This window comes from Bison bison, unplaced genomic scaffold (assembly GCF_000754665.1).
Source record: "Bison bison bison isolate TAMUID 2011002044 unplaced genomic scaffold, Bison_UMD1.0 scf7180017864499, whole genome shotgun sequence".
Lineage (NCBI taxonomy): Eukaryota > Metazoa > Chordata > Mammalia > Artiodactyla > Bovidae > Bison > Bison bison.
The window spans coordinates 2481087-2505992 of NW_011495058.1; the positions used below are offsets into that span (position 1 = coordinate 2481087).

The 24906-nt window shown below is 47.5% G+C and overlaps 1 protein-coding gene across 8 annotated transcripts in view; it reads left to right on the forward strand.

The window, feature by feature from the left end:
- The window catches only part of TNS3 (tensin 3), a 223522-nt gene that overhangs the window by 41146 nt on the left and 157470 nt on the right, over positions 1-24906 (forward strand). For 6 of the 8 annotated variants that reach the window (XM_010829019.1, XM_010829014.1, XM_010829011.1 and 3 more), the window contains exons 2-3: positions 3967-4078; positions 15949-15986. Coding sequence is in view for 3 of the 8 variants with exons in the window: in XM_010829014.1 (XP_010827316.1) it covers positions 3967-4078; positions 15949-15986 (150 nt within the window). In the remaining 5 variants the exon portion in view is untranslated. The remainder of the gene's footprint in view (positions 1-3966; positions 4079-15948; positions 15987-24906) is intronic. The other 2 variants (XM_010829021.1, XM_010829015.1) reach the window with 1 other exon arrangement.

The window sequence follows — 24906 nt, forward strand, 5'->3', positions numbered from 1 at the left end:
TCCATCACCAGCTCCCGGAGTTCATTCAGACTCACGTCCATCGAGTCAGTGATGCCATCCAGCCATCTCATCCTCTGTCGTCCCCTTCTCCTCTTGCCCACAATCCCTCTCAGCATCAGAGTCTTTTCCAATGAGTCAACTCTTTGCATAAGGTGGCCAAAGTACTGGAGTTTCAGCTTTAGCATCATTCCTTCCAAAGAAATCCCAGGGCTGATCTCCTTCAGAATGGACTGGTTGGATCTCCTTGCAGTCCAAGGGACTCTCAAGAGTCTTCTCCAACACCACAGTTCAAAAGCATCAATTCTTCGGCACTCAGCTTTCTTCACAGTCCAACTTTCACATCCATACGTGACCACAGGAAAAGCCATAGCCTTGACTAGACAGACCTTTGTTGGCAAAGTAATGTCTCTGCTTTTGAATATGCTGTCTAGGTTGGATATAACTTTCCTTCCAAGGAGTAAGCGTCTTTTAATTTCATACTACCTACCATTTCTCCTTTCCTGAGCTTTGTGCTGTTTTATCATAAATTTTACTTCTACTTATGTTAAACCTCACATTGTATCATTATTAGTTTTTATTTAAATAGTTAATTATCTTCTGATGAGTTTTAAGTAATAAGTAAAAGACCTTACATATTTGTCCATGTAATTAATCATTTCTAGTGGTCTTCATTCTTTTGTGTAAAGCTATATTTTCATCTAATAGTATTTTCCTTTTGCTCAGACTATCTTTAACATGTCTTGTAGTATGTGTCAGTTGGTGATAAATTATTGCAGCTTTTGTATATTCTAGGAAGTTTTTAATTCCCTGTCATTTTTGAAGTGTGCTTTTGCTGGATTGGTCAGTTTTTTCTTAGTGCTTTATATTGCTACACCGTGTTTTCACTTGCTTTTTTTTTGAATGAGAAATCTACTGTTATTTTAATGCTTAATCCCGTGAGTGTAATTTGTGCTCCCCTGCCTCCCTGGCTGCTTTTAAGATCTCTTTTTTTTCCAGTTGAAGTATAGTTGATTTAGAGTGTTGTGTTAGTTTCAGGTGTACAGCAAGTGATTAATTTATATATATATATATTTCTTTCTAGATTATTTTCCATTATAGGTTAATGTAAGATATTGAATATCCTTCTATGTGCTGTGCAGTAAATCCTTGTTGCCTATCTGTTTTATTTATACTAGTTTGTTACTCCCTACTCCTAATTTATCCCTCCCTTTCCTCCATACTTCTTTGGTAATCATAAGTTTGTTTTCTGTATTTGTGAGTCTGTTGCAGTTTTGTTTAAGACTGTCTCTTTATAACTGGGTGTGAGCAATTTGGTTTTCATGTGCCTTATGTAGTTTCTGTCACATTTTTTTGTGCTTGAGATTTTTTTGAGTTTCTTGGATCAATGGGTTTATAGTTCTCCTCATGTTTTGGAAAAGTTTCAGCCATTATCTCTTCAAACCTCCCTCCACCCACCCATTTTCTTTCAGTGGCTTATAAGCTGCTAAAAGTCCCACAGTTCACTGATACTCTTTTTGTTTGTTATCTATCTGTTTATTTACATAGGTTGTCTTTTCTTTCTGTGCTTTATTTTGGTAAGTTTCCATGGTGATATCTTCAAATTCACTAATTTGTTCTATTGCAGTGTCTGATCTGTTAATAATTTAATCCAGTGTTTTAATATTTAATTTTTTAATATCTCAGTTATTTGCATTTGCTTCTGTAAATGTTTGTTTTGGATCTTTTCTTACCTACCTTTTTGAACAAATGGAATATAGTTATAATACTCTGTTAATATCCTGTGTGCTTATTCTCGTCAGTTCAGGGTCACTTTCAATTGACTGATTATTCTCATTATGCGTTATGTTTTCCTGTTGCTTTGCATGCCTGATAATTTAAAAAAAAGTGTTTATTTGTTTTTATTCAGCTGCACCAGGTCCTAGTTGTGGTGTTGGGATCCTTAGTTGTGGTGTTGAGATCCTTAGTTGCAGCATGTGGGATCTAGTTCTCTGACCAGGGGTCCAACCAGGGCCCCCTGTGCTAGGAGCATGGAGTCATAGCTGCTGAACCACTAGGGAATTCCCATGCCGGATAATTTTTGATTGGGTACCAGGCATGGTGAATTTTACCTTGCTGGGTGTTGGGTATTTTTGTATTTCTACAGATATTCTTGAGCTTTGTTCTGAAATGCAGTTAAATTACTTGGAGAGACTTTGAGGCAAGATCCTCCTGTTTTCTATGCAATATTCCCTGAATCTTGGGTTTTCCTGGTCTGGCGGTGGGAAGAAGGACTATTTTCGGCTCTGTGTGAGCACTGTTTCCTTAAATGGGGGTTCTTTCCCCAGCCTTGAGTATCTTCCTCAAACAGCTGTGTGTACACACATGCTCTCCAGTACTGTGCTGAATGCTTCCGAGGGCCCTTCTGAAGATCTTAAGAGTTCTTTGCAGCTCTCTCTTCTCCAGTGCTCTCCTTAGTGAACTCTTTCTTGCTGGCTTACTCAGCTTGAATTCTTAACTCCTTTCCTTCAACCCATGTGGTATACTGGTTCGCCCTTCCCTCTCTGCATCCTGAAATCTTTCTCCATGTAGGAATTTGGAGACATCGTAGAGCTCACCTCATTTTTTCCTGCCTCTGAGGAACTAGATAGGTTCATTTGCCTTTTCATCAGTCACTGTGTGCTCATATCTGACTTCTTCATTCAGCCTGATAATGCTTTTGATGTTCACCCATGATGTTGCATGTATTAGTAGCTTACTCTTGTGTATACCCAAGCAAATATTTGGATATATGATATGTATCCATTTTATGAATATACCATGGTTTGTTTGTCCAGGTTCCTTGTGATGGACATCTGGGTTACTTCCTGTTAGGGGCACTTTTTAAAAAGGTAGCTCTGATCATTCTCACACATGTCTTTGCAGACATATTTTTTAAGTGTCTATAGAAGTGGAATTCGGAGAAGGCAATGGCAACCCACTCCAGTACTCTTGCCTGGAAAATCCCATGGATGGAGGAGCCTCGTAGGCTGCTGTCTATGGGGTAGCACAGAGTCGGACACGACTGAAGCGACTTAGCAGCAGCAGCGGCATCAGCGGCAGCAGGAGTGGAATTGCTGAGTCGTAAGATTGGTGTAGATTTAAAAATATGTGTTAAGAAATTGTCAAGCTGCTTTCCAAAGTAGCTGTACCATTTGTCTCCATTCTCGGTAACACTTCTTCTTCTCAATGAATTTTAGCTATTCTGGTGTGAGTAATGGCCTCTGAGAGTCCATGCGGATATCGGTTATGTTAGAATGCTCTGTCGCATATCAGAAAATGGGAATATGATTGGTGTTTAGTTTCAAAGGCAAATTGAATTTTTATAAGATCCTCAGCCATAGCTGTGAGCCTTGCTTGACACTACAAACATGGAAATGGTGGCTAAGTGGTCCCTCTCCTTGCCGTGCCTGTGTGTGTAATGGATTCGATGCTGTACCAGGTTTAAAGAGGAACCGCCTGTCCTGTCACCGTGGTCTGATGACAGCTTCTCCACCAGTACCTGAGTTCAGAGAGGCTAAGGGGCCAGGAAGGCCAGTGAGTTAGTGTCCTCTGCTATAATCATGCTGTTTGCTGATTGTGTCTTCCCTAGAAAAAAGCATTAAGACTCTAGGCATGCACGTGGATTCTTTTGTCACAGAAGTGGTGGCTGTAAGCCTGCAGTCTGGAAGCTGATACACTATCGCATAAGCCCTTCACCCAGGGGATTATGAGGTGGGCGCATGTGGGTCATCACTAGGGCTCTGGCACTAAGCGTGCCGATGGGGTATCCCAGGCTCCCGGGATCCCAGCCTTGGCAAGGTGCTGTCTTGTTCTGCTCTGTTTGCCTGGTCAAGTTCCTGTTTCAGCTCTTCACCAACTCGGCTGGATTTATTATCTCTTGAAAGGGAAAAGGAAGAGCAAACGGACTATCAATGGAAGCGCTGACACTCTCTCCCTTTACTTTTTCAGCCAGAAGAAGTAACTGCGAGTCTGCACAGTTTTAAGAACAAGGCCTTTAAAAAAGCCAGAGTCTGTGGGGTTTGCAAACAGATTATTGAAGGTCGAGGGATTTCATGCCGAGGTGAGTCCACGTTGATCCTTCTCATGCCGATTAAACTGAAGCAAAGCAAACAAACAAAAACCCAAAATGAAACCTTCTTTCGGGAGTTTCCAAAGTTAAATCATGGAATTCCCCATCTTAACCTGAGTTTCCCCTTACCCTCACTGGACTGGGATGGAACGTATTTACACAGATATATGCTCATGAGAAATTTTTCCAGAAAGAGTAAAGTTAGTCTTAGGAGGGGGGCAGCCGTGAGTGTCTCATGACTTATTTTCCTTCTGTCCTGTAGTGTCAGTAGCTTGAGTCATCCCCTTTTGTTTTCTGGTCTCTTACCAGAGTTTACAAATGAAATTTTTCTGTTCTTTTGAGTGATGGTTCATTGCGTTACTGTCCTTTTAGCCTGTTGTCAGGCATGGTGCCCGTCCATAAACAGAGCCACCAGCTTCGGTATTTGGTGTTTAAACCCCAGGTAATCAATCCAACTTGCTATTTTTTTGTGTTTTCATGGTAGTAAATCTGTATAACGGACATGTGAGGAGGATTTCTATTGTTTCCCTTGAACCCTGTAATCGTGGTTCTGTGTCACAGAGTGGAGGCAGGTGGGGTTACCTGGGAGAAGGCTTTGGGCTGCTCTGGGCTTGTTATCACTGATGGGTTTGGGATTTTCTCTGTAGAATAGTTCCAGGGTTGCCTCTAGACTCCCCATCCTCCCAGTGGACTCCCTGGCACATGGTCCCTGAGGGCTGCTTTGGGGTTAGGCGGCCTCAAGGAAAGATGCATGATGGCCAAACTGCAGTGGAACCTTAGAGGGGGCGGGAGGCAGGTGTGTCCCCTCCTCTGAAGCGCCCTTCCACTGTCAGCGCTGACGGTGCCTTGGAGCCAGCTCCCTCCTCTCCTTCCCCCCCCTGCGGCCTCCTGGAGGTGCCATAAGTCCCCTCCCTCCCTCACCCCACACGGGTCTCTGTTTCAAAGTTCTGAGAAGCACCTGCTTCTCAGAGTGCATGGCGTTCTCACCTTGTCCTTGTATGCAGCCTGTCTCACAGGGCCTGAAGGTTCCTCTCCACCTAGAAAGGGTGAGCCAGGCCCTGGGGGCTGAGGCGTCACCTGTGGGGGTGCACGTGGGGCATGGATCCAGCACCAGGCCTCTCGGCACAGGCCCTCTCCCCACATCAGCAGGCCTGCATGGGTGTGCACGTACACACGCACACACATGCATGCACATGCACACACAGACACACACACACACACATGCTCACAGGAGCATACACACACACATGGAGATGCAGAGAAGGGCGTGGCCAAGACAGGGCTGGGCCAGGAGCACAGGCTGGTGCTCTGAGTCTGTTAAGATCAAAGTCTCCTCTCTGAGTCCCTGATGTGGGTTGCAACATTGTTCTCTGGATGGCTGGTGCAGGGCCTGACTGGGATGGGTGTGAGGTGCTGAGCTCACTTTCTGGCACTTCGCTTTGCAGCTGCTGTGATAATGATTTTTCCTCAATGACCCCACCTGAATGTGCCGGGGTGATTCCCACGTGGCTGACACGGGGGACCTTAGCTGGCTGCTGCCCACATGTGCAGGTTATGAACACAGACCAAGCTGGTTTAGCTCCATAGGCCCAAGGGCTCTGTCTCCCACATACAGTTAATGATGGCCTGGTGGTGACAAACAGATTGGCTCTTGGGAGAGTCAGTTTCCTTCTCATCTCTGTACAGCTGAGGCCTGAGTTGACTAAGGGGCTATCCCAAACATCCTTTTAAAACTCTCAGTACTTCTGCCTGAATGACCTATAAGATACAGTTATTCTCTTCAAAGTAAATGGAAGCAATGAGATCTGACCAGACTGGAGACAGCAGTGCCCAGCAGCTAGGCTTTCCCATCAGGCCAGAGCTCCTCAAGGATGCTGACAGCCCCCAGTACCGTCCAGGGCTTGGCATGAGAGCACATTCCAGGCTCACGCCTCCTTCCCTGTCCTGCAGCTTCCCAGGCTTGTAGGGGCCAGGAGGGGCCCAGAATATTCTTTGTTTCTGAATGATCTGTCTTATGGCATTTGGTGCCTGTGATATGTGAGATGTCAAGGAGGACTAAGAGGCCTGGCGGAGTGGTGTGGGTGGCATGTGGTTGTGTGTGCGTGTGGCTGTGTGCTCGTGGTTGTGCGTGCGTGTGGCTATGCGTGTGCGTGGTTGTGCATGCGTGTGGTTGTGCACCCTCTAGAATTCTATGGGGGAGGCAGTGAGATCTCAGGATACCACTGGGTGCGGCATTGCCCAAGGCCAACTCGGCCCCGAGGACCCTGTGCAGGACCAACATAAAAGGATGGGAGGGCAGAAGGGTGGCAACAGGCTGGCCTTGTGCAGTGCTAACTCGTGATCTGTCTGGCTTATGCTTCTCTGGTCTAAGAATCACTGTGGTTCTGTTTTATCTCATAGTCTGCTAAGTCACTTCAGTCATGTCTGATTCTGTGCGACCCCATAGATGGCAACCCACCAGGCTACCCCATCCCTGGGATTCTCCAGGCAAGAACACTGGAGTGGGTTGCCATTTCCTTCTCCAATGCATGAAAGTGAAAAGTGAAAGTGAAGTCGCTCAGTCGTATCTGACTCTTAGCGACCGCATGGACTACAGCCCACAAGGCTCCTCCATCCATGGGATTTGCCAGGCAAGAGTACTGGAGTGGGGTGCCATTGCCTTCTCCAATCTCATAGTCTAGCCCTGTGGAAATCACTTTTTGGACCCATCTAGTTCTTTTTTTCTTGAAGAAAGTCCTTCACTAGCGACTGTCCCATAGGTGCCCTCTGCCTCAGGGGGTTCATCTCCACGTGTCATTTCCCCGTAGGAACACTGCTATTGTGTTCTTGTGTGGGGAAACCAGGGCACACACTGTCACCCCACCACTTGGCTGGGATGCTTTGCCTGGTTTGGAGGCAGTAAGAAGAGGTCTGGGGCTGGGCACAGGTCCTGGGGCCGCTCTGCACTCATGCTCCCCTTCCCTGTGTGCACACCCCAGCAGACATGCCACAGTCCCCATTCTCACCTGGCCTCCTTGTTTTGTCTTAAGGCCACACTCCTCTGTTCTGAGCCCTCCAGCTGAGGGAAGTGTATGGACTCTCCCTGAGAGGCCCTGGATCCATCCCTCGTGGCCAGGTGGTGGCACTTGTCACCCTGAAGCACGTGGCCAGGAGCAGTGAGCTGGCAGAGGCCACCCTTGGTGGCATGTACAGCTCCAGGAAGCCACATCCTTGGCCAAAGGAGTCAGCTACCTAGCTATGGGCACTGGAGGCTGTGCTATTGGGAGAAGTAAACAGGAGCAGGTCCTCCTGAAGGCGCGGGTGGCATGGAAGGAGGCCACAGTGACAGGTGCCCATGGAGGTATCATGCTCTATTTCTGGGTCCAGCATGGGGTATGTTCATAATGTGGTGAATGTCAGCCCTTGGGCATTGAGGGGCTGGGGACTCACCTGTATCATTGTTCGTGAGGTATCTACTGACTTTTCTCCAGAAAAAGGTGTTTTAGAACTCCCTCATATGGTGGGGACGGGCTTCCCAGGTGGAGCTAGTGGTAAAGAACCTGCCTGCCAATGCAGGAGACATAAGAGACACACATTCAGTTCCTGGGTCAGGAATATCCCCTGGAAGAGGGCATGGCAACCCACTCCAGTATTCTTTCCAGGAGAATCCCATGGACAGAGGAGCCTGGCGGGGCTGCAGTCCATAGTGTCACAAAGAATCAGATACAGCTGAAGCAACTTGGCACTGGCACTGGCATATGGTGGACTGTAAACACCGATGAGACTACTCAATAGGTTATCATATGTATGTACCTAACTGTAAAAATTGTGTCGATAAACAATAGCTACTCTTTTTTGAAAAGGAAAGGACTCTATGTGCCAGGAGTCTTTTAGACATTATCTTCTTAAATTAAATTGATGTGTGTGGGAGATCCAAGAATTGTGATTGTGACAGTCTCCTTCTCAAAAATGCCATCATCAGCGACATAGCCCCTGACACTGTCAAGGGACAAAAGGCCTATGGGGGGGCCCCATAGGGATAGAAATGTGAGAGCTGGGTGTTTATGTGTGTTGTTGCTGTGTGGCCATCTTCTTAGCTGTGCTTTTTGTCTGCATCCGAAGGCTGGGCTTTTTTCCCTTCTGCACTGCATCCCTCTGGATGGGCAGGGGCAAGATGTGGGGGTACCGCTGGGTTGGGAGCCTGGCACAGTCACAACGAGTGTAGACAGGGCCTGGCAGGGTCAGTGGTTGGCTCCTGCAGAAGAAGTTGTGGCCCTGGACAGGCGCCTTTCCTGGCCTTCAACTTGCAACCTTTACAATTTGCCTGTTGAGTCGTTAATCTCTAGGATCTCTTCCTTTTGTCAGTAAGCTATATAGATATCATAAAAATCTCAGACAATTTAGTAGTTTTCCCTCCTAATAATTTAGATGTATGTTGTATACATTTGCACATTGAGCCAGTGTGTATGTGCTGCCTGCAGACATTACATGGCTTCTCTCAGTGATCATGCGCAAGTTGTGTGAGGTCTTACTGGAGGGGCCCTTCCTTTGACTTGTTTCTGGAACAGTAGGGAAGCATGGACCCTGGAGACAGGCTGCTTGGATTCCTGCCCTGCCTCTCTGTGCTTGAATTTTGTTTTAGAGTCATTGTGAGGAACAGAGTAAAGGCACGAGGAACGCAGAGAACACTGATTGGCTCCAGGAAGTGTCTGGTAGTGTTAGGTGTTATTTCTGTTGGTTATGGTGTCACATGCTGATGGTGGTGATGATGGAGAAGGGTTAGGTGTGTACTCTGTGACTTTGGCTAATATTTTTACTATTCTTTTTCTAGCTTGTTCTTGATTTCAAGTCACTTATTTTCACATTTTAGCCTGTTTGCCACAGATTATTTTTATGTGGCTCACTTAGAAGAAAAATTTCATTTTTAAGAAGCTATTGTTTGTACATAGAGGCTCTTTAACCCCTGTTTCTCAAACTGTAACTACAGGCAAAGCCACACAGATGGCTGGTGCGCGATGGGGTTAAGCGTCTGGTTGTGGTTTGCCTCCTGCTGCTCAGAAACCCACAGAAGCGGTTCCTACTCTGCCCTCCCCACCTGCCAGGGCTTTGAACAGGTAGCCTGTTCTCACTGCTCCACTGAGGTCTCTTGGGTGGGTTAAGTGGCCAAGCTTCCACTGAAAATCCTTCTACAAGTCCACACTTGAGGGCACTGGCATGGTTGATCATGATGTTCTAGTCCTGAGTGGGTAAGTCTTTTCCTGGGTGTTGAAAGTTGTAAGTTCTGCAGAACTTGGCCTCATGGAGGAGATGGATTCAGAGAGAATGCAGTGTCAGATCAGACAGAAGTGATGGCATTGGGAGAGATGGTTTGCCTGAATTTAATAATGAAATAGGAGAGAACAGACTGGAATGGAAAAAAAAAAAAAAGAAATGCTGCAAGAGACAACTGTAGGGAGGAACCTGAACGAAATGAAGGTTGGGAAAGAGAGCAAAAAAGAGGACAGAGGGAAAATGGGATGGAGGGGGGCTTTGTAAGGAATATTTGATAATGACTTTTCCCCTTTGGTTAACTGAACACATATTAACTGCCTGCTGGAATAAAAATATGAGAAAGCTGTGACCTGTTTGTGAGGAGCTCAGAGTCTGAGGGGGGAGTCCTGTCAGTGGGGAGCTCAGAGTCTGAGCGGGGAATCCTGTCAGTAGGAAGCTTACAGTCTGGGGAGAGGGGTAGTTCTGTCCCTGTGTGTGAGACTATCACAGTCTACAGTATGCTAGGGGATTACAGGCAAAGCTTAGGGCTGGATAGGCTGATCAGCATGTCAGCGCTTGCTTTGTGCCAGGTGCTGAATTAGAACCCCAGGACATGGTGTCAGTTAGGACCATCAAGGCAAGAAAAAGGAGCAGGTGACCAAGCAGTGAATGTGGCGTTGGGCCCTCTGCTGTGAGCATCTGGTCACCCGTCTCATGTAGCTGGTGACTGTGGGTGTGGTTAAACTGGGGCAGAGGTTGAGAGCAGGTTGGGTGAGCTTGAGGGCAGAGGCAGAGAAGCAGAGGTGAGACCCAGGGCTTGTCTCTCTCTGGGTAAATATGTGTACAGTGTTGTATGACAAGCCTAAAACAGTGGCCTGGATTTCCAAGGCTCCTGGAGACTTCGGGAGAGTAGCAGTTCCAAGACCACAAGGAACAATGTGGGGCCTTTCAGAGCCAGACGCTCTGGACAGTTGCTGCTGCTGTTAAGAGTGGATTCCTGCCTGGGACTTTGGAAACCTGTTTGACCAAGGAATGTGGTGCAGGCTCCAGGCTTGTGGAGGTGAGGATTCCATGTGTCATAAATTCCTAGAAACTTGTGAGACACGCACTGGCCACATACCCCTTCGCCGGTGGAGAAAGACCCCTAATGGGAACTGCTGAGGGAGCCTTTGGGAGCTGACCGTGGACCTTGGCCTTGAACTTAGCTCAGTCTTTCACTTGATGCTTCTCTGCTTTTCATTTTTGCAAGTCAGTGGATGAAAAGTGGTGTCATGCTCTATTATGTTTTTTACATTCCTCTGGTTATCACTGAGACTGAGCATCTAAAAAGATAGTGAAAAGATGTCTGTTATGTATTATTTATTCATTTTTGGCTGTATTGGATTTTCATTCCTGTGCGCGGGCTTTCTCTCGTTGTGGTGAGCAGGGGCTCCTCTCTAGTTGCAGTGCATGAGTTTCTCGTCGTGGTGGCTTCTCTTGTTGCAGAGCGTGGGCTTTAGGGCATGGGGGCTCAGTAGCTGCAGCACGTGGGCTCAGCAGTCGCGGTGCGTGGGGCCTAGAACACAAGCTCAGTGGTTGTGGCACACAGGCTTAATTGCCCCACGGCCCATGAGATCTTAATTCCTGGACCAGGGATCAAACCTGCATCCTTCTCATTGACAGACAGATTCTTTTATTTATTCTTGGCTACACTGGGTCTTTGTTGCTTTGCACAGGCTTTCTCTAGTTGTGGCAGGTGGCGGCTCCTCTTTGTTGTGGACTGCAGGCTTCTGTTGTGGTGGAGAACAGGCTTGAGGTGTGTGGGCTTCAGCAGCTGCAGCATGCGGGCTCAGTAGGTGAGGCTCCTGGGCCTTAGAGCACAAACTCAATAGTTGCTTAGTTGCTCCCTGGCATGTGAAATCTTCCCAGACCAGGGATTGAACCCATGTCCCCTGCATTGGCAGGTGGATTCCTATCCACTGCGTCACCAGAGAGGTCCCTGTAATGTTCTACTTAGTAAACTGGCCTTTCAAATCCTTGGCTCATTTAAAAAATTAGATTATTTTTTCTTCCTGATTTCTAAGAAATCATAGTATTGATATTATAATATTAATGTTTCTATCCTTAAATTAGATAGGATTTAGGCCAATTTTTAATGGATTTTGACCTACAGAAACGTCAGTTCCTTACCATTCCAACTTACATGTTGCAAACATTGTGAGCAGTTGCTTGACTAATTTTGCTCATGGAGTGGTTGTCATGTGAAAGGTTTAAGGTTTGGCTAGTTCAGATTTACCCACCATTTCATTTCATTTCATTTCTGTTTTGTTTCTGTTTAAGAATGCTTTCCCTTCTCTGGGGTCTTAATGATGTTCTACAATACTTTATTCTCATATTCATTTCTGCTTTTCCAATTCTGTTCCAATTTCATGGTTGATTCATCTGGAATTCATGTTATTTAGGTTATTTCTCATGAGTGAGCTGGTTTTCCCAGCATGTTTGGTTGTGTGGCTCATCCTTTTGTAAGTGAATATGACAGTGTTTCTCCCCTATGCCGAATTCCCACATGTGGACCTGTCCATTGCACATGTCTGATTTTATAGAGTTTAGAACCAGCCTGCCAGTGCAGGAAGCATAAGAGACCCAGGTTTAATCTCTGGGTTGGGAAGATCCCCTGGAGTAGGGAATGGCAACCTACTCCAGTATTCTTGCCTTGGAAAATTCCATGGACAGAGGAACCTGACGGGCTATAGTCCCTAGGTAGCAAAGAGTCGCACATGACTGAGCACATATGAGCAACATTATAAGCATTGTCACAGGTTAGCTTTTTAGAAGTCATGATTTCTCAGTAGCCATTCTGAATGTCATTTGTGGATATAAATATTTTTTCCTCTTTATTGCTTCAGTAACTTCTTTTTCCATGGCAGAAAGGGGTCTTTGATATCACTTTTATTCCTCATTACATGCCATGAGAAGAATAATAGTATTACTTTATGCACATAAATTGAGTGCACGTTATGTGTGACTTAGTTGGCTGGATCCCCCTAGCTGCTTCTGCAATCAGTCTGTTTCAGCATGGTATCAGTTAAGGTTCTTCAGCAAAACAGAACCAATAGGATGTATATAGAGAAAGAAATTTACTGCAAATAATTGGTTCATACAGTATGGAGGCTAAGTCTTGTCTGTAGTTGGCAAGCTGTGATCCAGAAGAGCCAGTGTGTAGTTCTTGTCTGAGTTCTAATCAGCAGCAAGAGATGACCGATGTGCCAGCTTACTTCACCATTTATTCTTTACAAGCCCTCAGTGAATTGGATGAAGCCCACCACACTGGAGAGGACAATCTGCTTCACTCAGTCTACAGTATCAAATACTTTTCTCATTCAGAAACACCCTCCCAGACACACCCAGAATACTGTTTAACCAAATATCTGGGCATCTTGTGGCTCAGTGAACTTGACACATAAAATTAACCATCCCAAATATGTTGTGTTGGTTGCAGTCTTTGAAGAAAATCTAGCTCTATACAGATACATATTTGGAAAGGAAAGCATATTCTTTTTTGATATTACACCAAAACTCAAATGATAGTTTCTCAGTTTCCAAAGAAGACATAAAAGTGGCCAGTAGATGCATGCAGAGGTGCTCAGCATCACTAATCCTGTTGTTGTTGTTGTTCAGCTGCTCAGTTGTGTCTGACTATTTGCGACCCCGTGGACTGCAGCACGCCAGGCTTCCCTGTTCTTCACTATCTCCTGGAGTTTGCTCAAACTCATACCCATTGAGTCAATGATGCCATCCACTTATCTCATCCTCTCTCGCCCCCTTCTCTTGAGGGAAATGCAAATCAAAACCACAGTGAGATACGACCTCACACCTGTCAGAATGGCTGTCATCAAAAACACAAGGGAAAACATGCTTTGGTTAGGGTAGAATAAAAAGGAGAACACTTGTACACTGTTGATGGGAATATAAATTGGTTCAGCTATCATGGAAAACAGTATGTAATTTCCTCAAAAAGTGAAAAATAGAGTTATCATATGATCCAGCAGTTCCACTTTTGGGTATATAGTGAAAGGAAACAAAATCAGTATCTTCAATAGATGCCACGTTGGTTGCAGTGTTATTTACAATAGCCAAGACATGGAAACAGCCCAAGGGTCCATCAATGGTTGACTGAATAAAGAAAAGGTGATAAAACATTATTCAGGCAGAAAAAAGAAGGAAATCCTGCCATTCACCATCATGAAACAGCAGTGTGCTAAGTCAAACAGAGAAAGATAAATACTGCATGGTATCACTTATATGTGGAAACTGAAATCTGAATCTGAGGGACCATCTGTGGTGCTTGGCTGTTGGGTGGAAAGTTCATAATACTTGGGTTACCGGCTTACATCCCAGGAACAGTGGGTCCACCTCTCAGGATCCTCGCCTTAGGACTCTGGTGGTTTATGCAATTCAGTCTGATTAGTTAACCTTTGTGAATGTGATGGTTTGCCCTGTAATGGCCTAAGGCTCTTGTCATAGCCCAGTGCGCCATCCACCGTGACTATTTCATACCACTGTCGTGGTTCCACACACCAGAGTTCCTTTTTGGGTTGAATCGGTTTGTTGATCTGCTGCGTAACCAGTTACTCCCAAAGTTAGTGACTTACTGTGGCAGTAGCTTCTGTTCTCACCATTTCTGTGGATCAGGAATTTGGGAGTCACGTGGCCGGGCAGTGCTGGCTCAGCGTCTCTTAGGAGGCTGCATCATCTGAAGGCTCTCCTGGGGCTGGAGGACCTGCTTCCCAGGTGGCTTCCCAGCTGGCTGCTGGCGGCAGACCTCAATTCCTTCCCATGGGCCTCCTCCCCAGGGCTGTCTCAGTGCCTCACACGTGGGCAGGGTTCCTCTCAGAGTGGGGGTCCAGGAGCCCAGAGCAGAGGTCACTCGCCACACCCTCCACCGTCCTGCCTTGTCACACGACCTGCTGTCACTGTGTGAGGGAACGCACGGGGACACGGGCTCCAGGAGGAGCCCTGAGGCCATCTCAGGGGCTGGCTGCCACAGGAGGCTGTGCCTGTGTCCTGGCTGCTGAGTGGTCCGGCCCGCCCCATTCAGTGTGTGCAGATAGAGCTTCCTCTGGAGCCGGGGAAGTCTTCACTGCATTTCCGCTAATTCTCATCTTCCCTAAAGGCCAGAGGGCCCCTCAACTGCCTTCGTCTCTATCTCTGTTCTTCCTGCTGGCCTCTGCCCCTGGCTGTCCTTCTGTCTAAGATTTTAATCTGGTGTGAAAGCCCCTTTATTCCAATGGCTAGCCTATCTTGATTAGAAAATCACTCATCACCTTTTCTGGGTGGACCCATTAGAAGATGTAGAATAAATATTTGTCTTTGTGAATAATTTCACAAACTTTGGATGCATAGAAAGAGCTCAAAAACTAGATCTTGCAAAGATAATACCCCTGGCTGTTCCCTGCTGGAGTTCCAGGGATCCCCAGCCACGGGCTCTTTTTCTTTATTAGTTTGCTTCACCCTCATTCAGTCCGAGGTGGGCTGTGAGTTAGGGCTTTCAGAAAACATAGAGGATGAAAAGTTTGGGCCCTGAAGTGCTGACCGCAATTTGGGACCTATCTCCTGACCTCAGGCCTTGTTCTTCCAGGACCCCACACTTCTATACACTGATGCTGTGCTTTGCAGTTTCAAAGCAGGGTCCCTTGGATGATGGCATTTTGGCATCACCATAACCCTGGAAGAGGAAAGAGGCCTGGTTCCACCTAGGGCAGCCCAGCCAGGCTGGGCCAGAAAGCCCCCAGGTCCTGTGCCCCCAAGCCTAGATCCCTGTCCCCTATCCCACAATCACCCCCTGGGTTTATCGGATAGATGCCTGCTTGGAGCCCACAGGGGTGCCTGTACTGCACTTACTTGGTGCAGTTGCTTCATTCCGCACTGTCTCCCCGTCCTTCTGTCTCTGCATGGGAGCATCTGCAGACAGGCCCCAGTGCCCCGAGCTGCTTTGGTGGGGGGAGGCTTTCATGTCCTGTAGGCACAGCTGCAGACCACGGAGGGCGGGCCTGTGAAATCCGCATTGGTTCCAGCTCTCTCTGCATTGTTGGGGCCTCCGAACCAGCACATGCCTCTCTCAGTCCTCACAATGGCCTGGGTTGAAGGATCCCCTGCAGGAATTTAGATGTGGATTTGTTCTGACAGTCAGTTCTTAGGTCATCCGGAAGTGGAAGAAGCGTGGAAGGCAAATGTCCAATTTCTCACTAATTTAAAGGCGCCAGTCCTGAGTCTTCTGGGGCATTTTCAAGTTTCTCTCCTTTCTTCAGGGAGAAGCTGTAATTTCCAGGCAAACACTGATACTTTCTACTGCTCAGCTTTGCTGCCTTTCTCCTCCCAAGGTGCTGATCTGGTGGCCTGAACCCCTGGAAGAGCCAGTGTGTTCGTAACTCCTGTCCAGAGTTCCCTGCGCCATCTGGGCCACTGCTGACACTGCAGAGGTGGCTGGGTTCCTGGACACCATGTCCATCCACCCCACGCTCTGTTGAACTCAGTGTTGTGTCCTAAGTGAAAAACAACCTCCCTCTGTCTGGACTTTCTCAAGAATTTACAGATGGAAACGTAAAAAGTATGGAGAGACTGCTCAACACACCTTCTTTTTCCTTCTCTTGCAGCCTGCAAGTATTCCTGTCACAAGAAATGTGAAGCCAAGGTAAGTGTTACATCGCTCTCCCATGGGGCTTCTGGAGCCGAATTGGCCTGTGTTGAATGATGTGTATGGGAGGAGACTGCATTGGGTCGTAGCCACAGAAATGAAACTCTTTAAGAAATGGCTGCTAGATGCTTTCTGATAGGGTGTATAGTTTTCATCTCAAGAAAAAACTGAGGAGCTATGAAATCCGTGTTTTTAATTATAGAAAAATAACTCTTAAGAATTTGGTTTCAGAAAAGAATTTGGTAATTTTGTCCTGGCCATGTCACAACCCTTTCTCCACATCACATGATCCCTTCTTTCTAATCACATTGAGGTGCTGCTGTTGTAGGGTAGGGAGGGGCTGGGTAGGGTCTGGGGCCCATGGCTGGCCTTGGGGATTTTTCTGGTTTCATTTTTGAATGTAGTTCATACATGGGATTTGGAGGGCTTCCCAGGTGGTGCTAGTGGTAAAGAACCTGCCTGCCAATGCAGGAGATGTAAGAGATGTGGGTTCGATTCCTGGGTTGGGAAGATCCGTGGAGGACAAACGGACAACCACTCCAGTATTCTTGCCTGGAGAGTCCCATGGACAGAGGAGTCTGGTAGGCTGCAGTCCATGGGGTTGCAAAGAGTTGGACATGACTGAAGCGACTTAGCATGCACATACATGGATGGGTTGGGATTTTCAGGCAGTCATGGAAGTATGGAAACCCTGAATCAGGGAAGTTGTCCTATATTTGTGCATTCCCTGGAAGGGTTAAATTGCTGGGTGGCCCTATGAAACACTTGAGGTCTGGGGTGCTGGGTTGGGTGCAGAGATTTAATTAGTGGGGAATGAGGAGGCCTGGAGGAGAAGTCAATGGCAACCCACTCCAATACTCTTGCCTGGAAAATCACATGGATGGAGGAGCCTGGTAGGCTGCAGTCCATAGGGTCGCTAAGAGTTGGGCACAACTGAGCGACTTCACTTTCACTTTTCACTTTCGTGCATTGGAGAAGGAAATGGCAACCCACTCCAGTATTCTTGCCTGGAGAATCCCAGGGACAGAGGAATCTAGTGGGCTGCCGTCTATGAGGTTGCACAGAGTCGGACGCGACTGAAGCGACTTAGCAGCAGCAGCAGCAGGAGGCCTGGAAATGGCATATGGAAGCTGCAGGCACCCCTAGATAAAGCCCTGGTTTTCCACGTGGGTCCCGGTGTCTGCATCTCTCTTACATTCCAGGTATGATGTTACCTTCAGTGGGGCCAGGGCCCATGCATCGCCTCTCCTTTCTGGGACCTCCTCAGATGCCCTGCAGGTCGCCCTGTGGCTGGAGGTCCAGGGAGATGGGGTTTAGAGAGTCTTGAGATTTTGTCGCTGCTCTGGACCTCATGGGTCAACCTTTCCTGGTTGGGCTCTGAGTGGAAGGAATGTGTGTTGGAGGCCAGCTTTGTGGAACTGTGGGCTGACTTCACATGTGTGCTCTCCGTGTGAGGATCCTGGTTTCCTCCACTCTCCTCACCGTATACACAGGCATGCACGTGCAGTCACACACAGTCCACACTCGCCCATGCCCCATACATGCACACACTTCACACACATGCATGCAGTTTACTCACACGGGCACATGCACACACATAAAGCTAGGAAAGTCACAGGTGGCTCTAGCCCTGCTTTTTTTCAATAAAGAGATTAAAAGAACGAACTTTCTTATTAAACTTTTTGTTATGGGGCATTCGGGACTCATGGGGAAGTGGCAAAGCTAAGATAGAGTGCAATACTGCTCTGTTATCCAGCCCCCAAGCTGGCCAACTACCCCCACAACCCCGCCCAAATCCCATTCTCTTCCGAGATGTCACATGATGTGTGCTTTAGTCGGTTCAAGATCAGGCCCCATGGTGGGGCTTTGGGGCACTTCTGCTGTCACTTCCGATCTCGCTGTGGAGAAGGCTTCCCCTTTCTGTCCAAGGCCAGGCGTTCTTGCTCACTCTTAGCACTGGGAGTGACTGATTTCTAACCTTGGTTATTTTAGGTCTGCTTTGCCACCCTCCATCGTGCTATGTACTTTCAACCCAAGGAACAATGTGTGTGTGTGTGTCAGAGCAGAGATTCCTGTAAGCAGTGGAGGTGTGGACGATGCCACCCTGGGGGTACATTTCAGATTTCCAAGAGGGTTTTCTCCCATTTACCTGGTGAGGGTTTGGACGGAACCCCAGCCCCTGAGAGTCCCAGTTACAGTGAGCTTTGTACTTCGGAGCTTGTTCCCCAGAGCCTCAGTTTCTTCATGTGTAAAATGAGCTTTGGGAGTTGGTGATGGATAAGGAAGCCTGGAGTGCAGCAGTTCCATTGGGTTGCAAAGAGTCGGACACGACTGAGCGACTGAACTGAACTGAAAATGGGTGAATAATACATCTACAATCCACTTGAATCAGCTTGCTTTTAGCTGTTAGTTAGGGTAATTATTTGAATTTTAAGGAAGTGGAATGAGTTATGTAAAATCCACATCACCACGTAGGGCAGAGGAGAGAGCCATGCCCAGAACCCTATTTGTCCTGTGTTATCGTGCATGTGTGCACATGTGCACACACCAGCATGTGTGTGAGCATACATTGTGTATGTATGCCTGTGTGTACTTTCTCATGTGACACTCTGGCTGGCCACTCTTGACCCACTGTTGCAGACTGAGCCCCACTGCCCTTGGCACCGATTCTCCAAGGAGACCTGGTGCCGGCCACTTAGGGGATTGAATTCTTTGGTTCAAAGACTATTCCAAAAGCCTTAACTATCACTGATTATGGCATTTCTAGCCACAATAATTGGCAGTTTGCTTGGGATAGTTAAGCTTTTATTCTTATTAGATCATGGTGGAGGGGGAAATGTATCCGTATTCATTTTTTTTTTTTTGGATAACGCAGCTTTGAATGGCAGGAGAGAATGCCACTGGCAATAACAAAGACTCTTCTTATTCCAGAACTATAATGGCGGTACTGCTGAGCAGACCATAAATTCTCAGCCGCCCCTGAAGATAAGCACAGTGTGGGGTGGGAGGTAGGCAGTTCAGTCTCCCAGGAGCTGAGCCACGGCTCCCCCACACGGCTGGGTCCTTAATCACTGCACATCTGTGCCTAACTGTGTGTGTCCAGATTTCTTTGACAAAACTTAGGTGAAGCTCTGGTTGAAAGCACAGGCTTTGCTGTGATGACTGACTTGGGGATGGTGTGGTCTGTGGGTCTGTGTGCTGGGAACACTGGAGGGGAGGGCACAGCACGCATGTCATCGTGTGGTATGTTACTACGTGGTGAGTCTGCTGGCATCGTCATGCTGCTGTCCAGCAGAGACTCCCAGCCGGGCCCAGCATGTCCCCTTGGTAGAGTCGGAGATATGGAAGGAGAGAGCCACCCTGCAAAAAAGGGACTGAACCATGGACTGGGTGCTCAGGCAGGGGAATGGAGCCTTGAGCTAGGACCAGGGTCTCTTTCTTCTTGGCTGTTGGGCAGTATGTCCCCTCAGGCGAGGCCCTGCTGTCCAAGGGCACATGGAGGCAGAAACCTGGGCTTTTATCCTTCTCGTGTGCTGGAGCAAGTCCAGTTCCCTGGAGCCTCAGTTTCTTCATGTGTAAAATGGGTGAGTAATACATCTACAATCCACTTGAATCAGCTTGCTTTTAGCTATTAATTATGGTAATTATTTAAATTCTAAGGAAGCAGAATGAGTTATGTATAATTACTGGGAAGTTTGGAATTCCAAATATCTTGCTCCCTGGGAGGCTGTGCTTGTTCATGGGTGCCACGAGAGCTGTTTGGGCATTGTATCTTGTTTTTTTCCTGGCCTCTGGCTGACTCATTGGTAAGAGAAAAAAGGAAGTAGGAGAAAAGAAATAAAGCTGTTTCAGGAAAGCAGACCATGGTGAGGAGACACTTGGGGGATGGGGTCACTAGTGGGGCACTCCCTAGACGTGGCAGAGATGGGGTTCCTTGAGCTTTGGTGAGTGGGTGTGAGCACTATACCTCCACTAGGTTTTTGCAAATGTAAGGCCCCATATAGGGGCTGAGCTGTGAGTTGGCAGAAAGGAAAGAGCGAGAATTTTTTCATAAAAGTCCTGGTTGGTTGAGGACAGAGCCTGTGAGGGTCTGTGTGTTCATCACCCCAGGTCCTCGCATACACAGGCAGCTTAACGGTCTCATCTGAAACATGATGGGTGGTTGTAATCCAGCAGGGTGGTTTTGGGTGACATGAGATCAATAACGAAGTACCTAACCAGTGACTGGCTCCTAATGGGTGCTCAGAAGCAATGAGAACCAGCTACGGTATTGTGGGATTGTCAGTGAGGTGCTGAACTGTGGCTTTTCTAACTTTGATTGTCACAGCCTCCCTCAGAGGTCGTTGTGTCCTCATCCCAGCCTTACAGGTGACCCTGAGCCTTGAAAGAGTCACACTGCCCACCAGGAAACAAGACCTGAGAGCCATGTCCTACCTGCACACCCTGACCTGGCCTCTCACTGAATGTTTACACTTCCCTTCCCTCCTCCTCCCACTCCTTGCACTAAGGAAAGAGGTGGTTAATTTTTAAACTGCCCAATTCAACAAACGTTTCCTGATTTGCTGTCAGTCAGGCCCCGAGCTGGGTGCCTAGATGTAGCTCGCTGACCTCAGGTCCATTTTGGCCTGCCACCCATCCAGGACCGACCAGGGGGTGGGGCCAGTCCAGGTAGAGGATTTCATTTATCCACCCTCAGTAGACAGGTGGGTGCCTGTGTTTTGATATTTGGCTTTTGATTTTTAAAAAACTGATAGTAAAATAATAAAATCGAGTGGTAAGTAGGAAGAATTTATATATCCCTCTTACCATCAACATCCACACAGCCCGGTATGGTGCGCGTGTTACAATGGATGTGCCAATATCAATGCAATATTATTAACTGAAGTCCATGGTTTATGTTAGGGTTCACTCTCGGTGGTGTTCATTCTGTGGACTTGAACAAACATGTAATGACATGTTTCCATCGTTACAGTATCATTAGAGTAGTTTCACTGCCCTGAAAATCCTCTGTACTCTACCTGCTCATCTCTCCTCCCCCATAACCCCAGGAAACTGCCCATCTTTTTATAGTCTCCATAGTTTTACCTTTTCCAGAACATTATATATTTGGAAGTGTACAGTACATATGGCCTTCCCAGGTGGTGCTAAGAATGCAAGAGACACAGGTTCCGTCTCTGGGTCAGGAAGATCCCTTGGAGGAGGAAATGGCAACCCACTCCAGTATTCTTGCCTGGAAAATCCCGTGAACTGAGGAGCCTGGTGGGCTGCAGTCCATGCGGCCGCAGAGAGTCGGACATGACTGAGCAGCTAAGTGGCAGCGTATAGTATATAGCCTTTTCAGACTGGCTTCTTTCGCTTAGTCGTATATATTTAGGTTTTCTCCGTGTCTTTTTATGGTCTGATAGCTCATTTCTTTTTAGTGTTGAGTAACATTACATTGTCTGGATGTAGCGTGGTTTATTTATCTGTTCGCCCAGTGAAGGACATCTTTGTTGCTTCCCTGTCTTGTTTTTTGTTTTTTGCACATTGTCACTGGGATCAGAAGCACCAGCAAGCCCTAGTAAGTTCTGCTCTTCTTCTGGGCAATTTTGTTTCTTTTCCTGTAAGATCCCTTTCCTGTTAGACTGTCCTCACTGATCTTTTTTTGACTTATTATAATTAGTAGAAAAGTCACTTGACACATTTCATTTGCTAAAGGTGTGTTCATGGCTGTGGCTGTTGTCCCACTGGAAACTGTTACTCTAAGGCCAGAGTTTGGGGAACGGCCCCATGTGTGAATTCCTATTGGACGGTTCTGGATCTGCTCTTCTGTCAACAAGCCATATGCAGCTGTGCTGCTGTTGCTAGTCACTTCAGTCGTGTCCGACTCTTTGTGACTCCACGGACTGTAGCCTGCCAGGCTCCTCTGTCCATGGGATTCTCCAGGCAAGAACACTGGAGTGGGTTGCCATGCTCTCCTCCAGGGGATCTTCCTGACCCAAGGATCGAACCTGGGTCTCCTGCATTGCAGGCAGATTCTTTACCACTGAGCCACTAGGGACGCCCATGCAGCTGTGCTAGGAGAGTGCTATTTTATATAAGCACTCTCCTAGCTTATATATAAGCTTTATATATATATAAAATAGAAGCATGGCAGTTTCCTCCATATGAAAAATTCATGTTTTTAAATCCCAAATAATCTGATTGTGGGGTCATGGAACTCTCCTCCAGGGTGTAGAAAGTGGCCAGCAGGATGGAATCACTGTAAACTGGAGAAGCTCATCCCATGAACAACACTGCTATAGGAGGTTCTGGTGCCAACTTTTATTCTCACTTCTCTGTGTGTGGGCATTACCAGACCCTGCTGGGCACCGGACAGACTGGCAGACATTACATGAGAGGAAGCAGGCTGTTGAAGCTGGTGGTGGCACGTGGCCAGGTGATACGATCACGTGGCTATGTAGTTGACTGTCTCACTCCTTCACGACTGATTTGTTCTCTAGTGCAGCCTAAGTTTAAGCTGCTGCTGCTGCTAAGTCGCTTCAGTCGTGTCCGACTCTGTGCGACCCCATAGACGGCAGCCCACCAGGCTCCCCCGTCCCTGGGATTCTCCAGGCAAGAACACTGGAGTGGGTTACCATTTCCTTCTCCAATGCATGAAAATGAAAAGTGAAAGTGAAGTTGCTCAGTCACATCCGACTCTTCTCGACCCCATGGACTGCAGCCTACGAGGCTCTTCTGTCCATGGGATTTTCCAGGCAAGAGTACTGGAGTGGAGTGCCATTGCCTTCTCCAAAGTTTAAGCTATAAAGCTATATTTATGTAGAATTAACTAGTCCTTCCTCAGAAAAGCCCAGAAGGAAATTACAATCTTATTTTGAAATAGATTTATTTTACATAAATCATGTAATATACAAATATGCTCTTCTGCTTTCTCTAAATCATCACTTTTCATTCCACATGGCATAGTGATTAAGAAGGTGGCTTCCACACATACCTAATGTGAATCTGTACTCCCTGGCTGCACATTCAGCCTTTTGGCTAGTTACCTAATGGACTGGGGTCCTCTGGGGGTGGGGAGGGCAGCAGGAGGAAGCCTGGGCCTCTGTGGGTCCTAATGTACTTTGTTATTTAGCCTAGGACATTGGGGGCACCCTTGGAGCCTACTTTTGAACCACATCCTTCTCACTCCAGCGTGGGAGCCAAACCCTTGGGTAGGGGATCCTCTGGGGTCAGTTGTCACAGATTCTTGGTTGGCAACCTCATCTGTGAGGGGAGGGGCGCCTGAGCCTGGGCATTGCTCGAGTTTCCCAGAATACCTTTTAGAATCCTGGGAGCATGTGTTTTGTGACTTCATTAGTGGCTTGGCTCCATGCTTTAGGGGAGGACTTGATGTTTGGTGTATCCCAAGGTGGATCCTGGCACAGGAACGCTGTGCTGGTCGCCCCTGCCTGTAGTCGTGCCTCTTCCCCAGGACCTGACTCAGACCAGAAGGCAGTTGTAACAGGATTTTAGTTTTGTCAGTTTTAATTGATAACACGATAACTGGAATACGTGTAAAGTGTCTCAAGGTGACTTTTGAAGAGCCGCAGTCATTTAAATGTGTATATTTGGGAAGGTTCGTTCAAAAACAGCCCTTCCCTCACCATCATCTTCAGCCAGCACAACTTATAGTCCTTTATAGAGAGACCTTGGGTGAGGGCCCTGTGACAAATTAGCCATTGCCCTGTGTCCCCCACATCTGTAGGATTTGGGGGAATGGGAGGAATGATAGCAGTAATGTTTTGAAATTTTGTTTTAGCAAATTGATCCCAGTTAATTATTGGAACTGCAAAGGAGAACTTACACAACAGACAATTAGATGCAGTCAAGCAAGCTTGCTTGCTGAGGCCAGAGACGGGAGAGGACAGGTGCCTTGCCTGCAAGGCATCAGGATGCTGGTGCAGTTGGGCTCTGCTGACAGAGCAAGGGCACCCAGGACTCCTCAGATCAAAGCAGACGTCCCCCTTTGTGAGGAGAGTAACCATGGAGCGTGTGCTCGTTCTGGGTCAGACAGCAGGGCGGGAGTCCGGCTGTGGAGTGTGCCTTGTGCAGCCTGGGACAAGTCGTGGAGGAAGAGCTGTCCCGGGGCCAGGCTTCTGTGGGCATCTGTCACTCAAATGTAAACAAAAACAAGGAAAAGCACTCAGTGAATATTTCCCTCCTTTCTGGGTGTGACTGGATTCACTGGTTCATGAGATTCTGTAATAGATGATTCTGTATTGATATTTCCCTGTAACCTGCACTCCTTTTGGGAGAATAGAAGTAGAAAGTGGAAATTTCCACATGTAGCTGTCAGAAACATCTCCTAAAGCCATGAGACCCACAGGGGAAGGGGCCCTTGGACCTGGGGCTGGGTTCTGATAGCACATGGCAGCTCTGTGAGTGTGGGTGTCTCCTCCTACAAAAAGGAGTAAGGCAGTGTGCCCTAGATGCCCAGGTGTCCTCCGTGCATCCGTAGATGGTCCTCTTGGTGCCCTCCTGCCATGCCCATGCTGTCTGTTCAGGTCCTAGCATGTGGTCTACGAAGAGGCAGGTTCCTGGGACTTGCTTGGTGGTTTTGGGGATGAGGTCCAACTCTGGCCAGTGAAACGAGCCTTCCAGTAGAGCAGGTTCAAGCCAGCTCTTGTTCTCCGAGATCCTCTCTCTGCTGCTTTTCTGTCTGTTGTGTCCTAAGCACTAGGTTCAGGCTGGGAGAGGTGACAGAACCCTGCATGACTTCATTGTCCCCTATCCCCTGTGGGTGGGCCTCAGGGATCTCTGCAGGTCCCATGCTCAGGGTGCTGGCTTTGGGCCTGTTCCCCCCATATCTGGACACCTTGTGCCTTGTGGCAGCTCCCCCACCCCCACCCCCACTGCAGGCCACCCCCTAGCATGTGTGTCTATGGACCGCACCTTG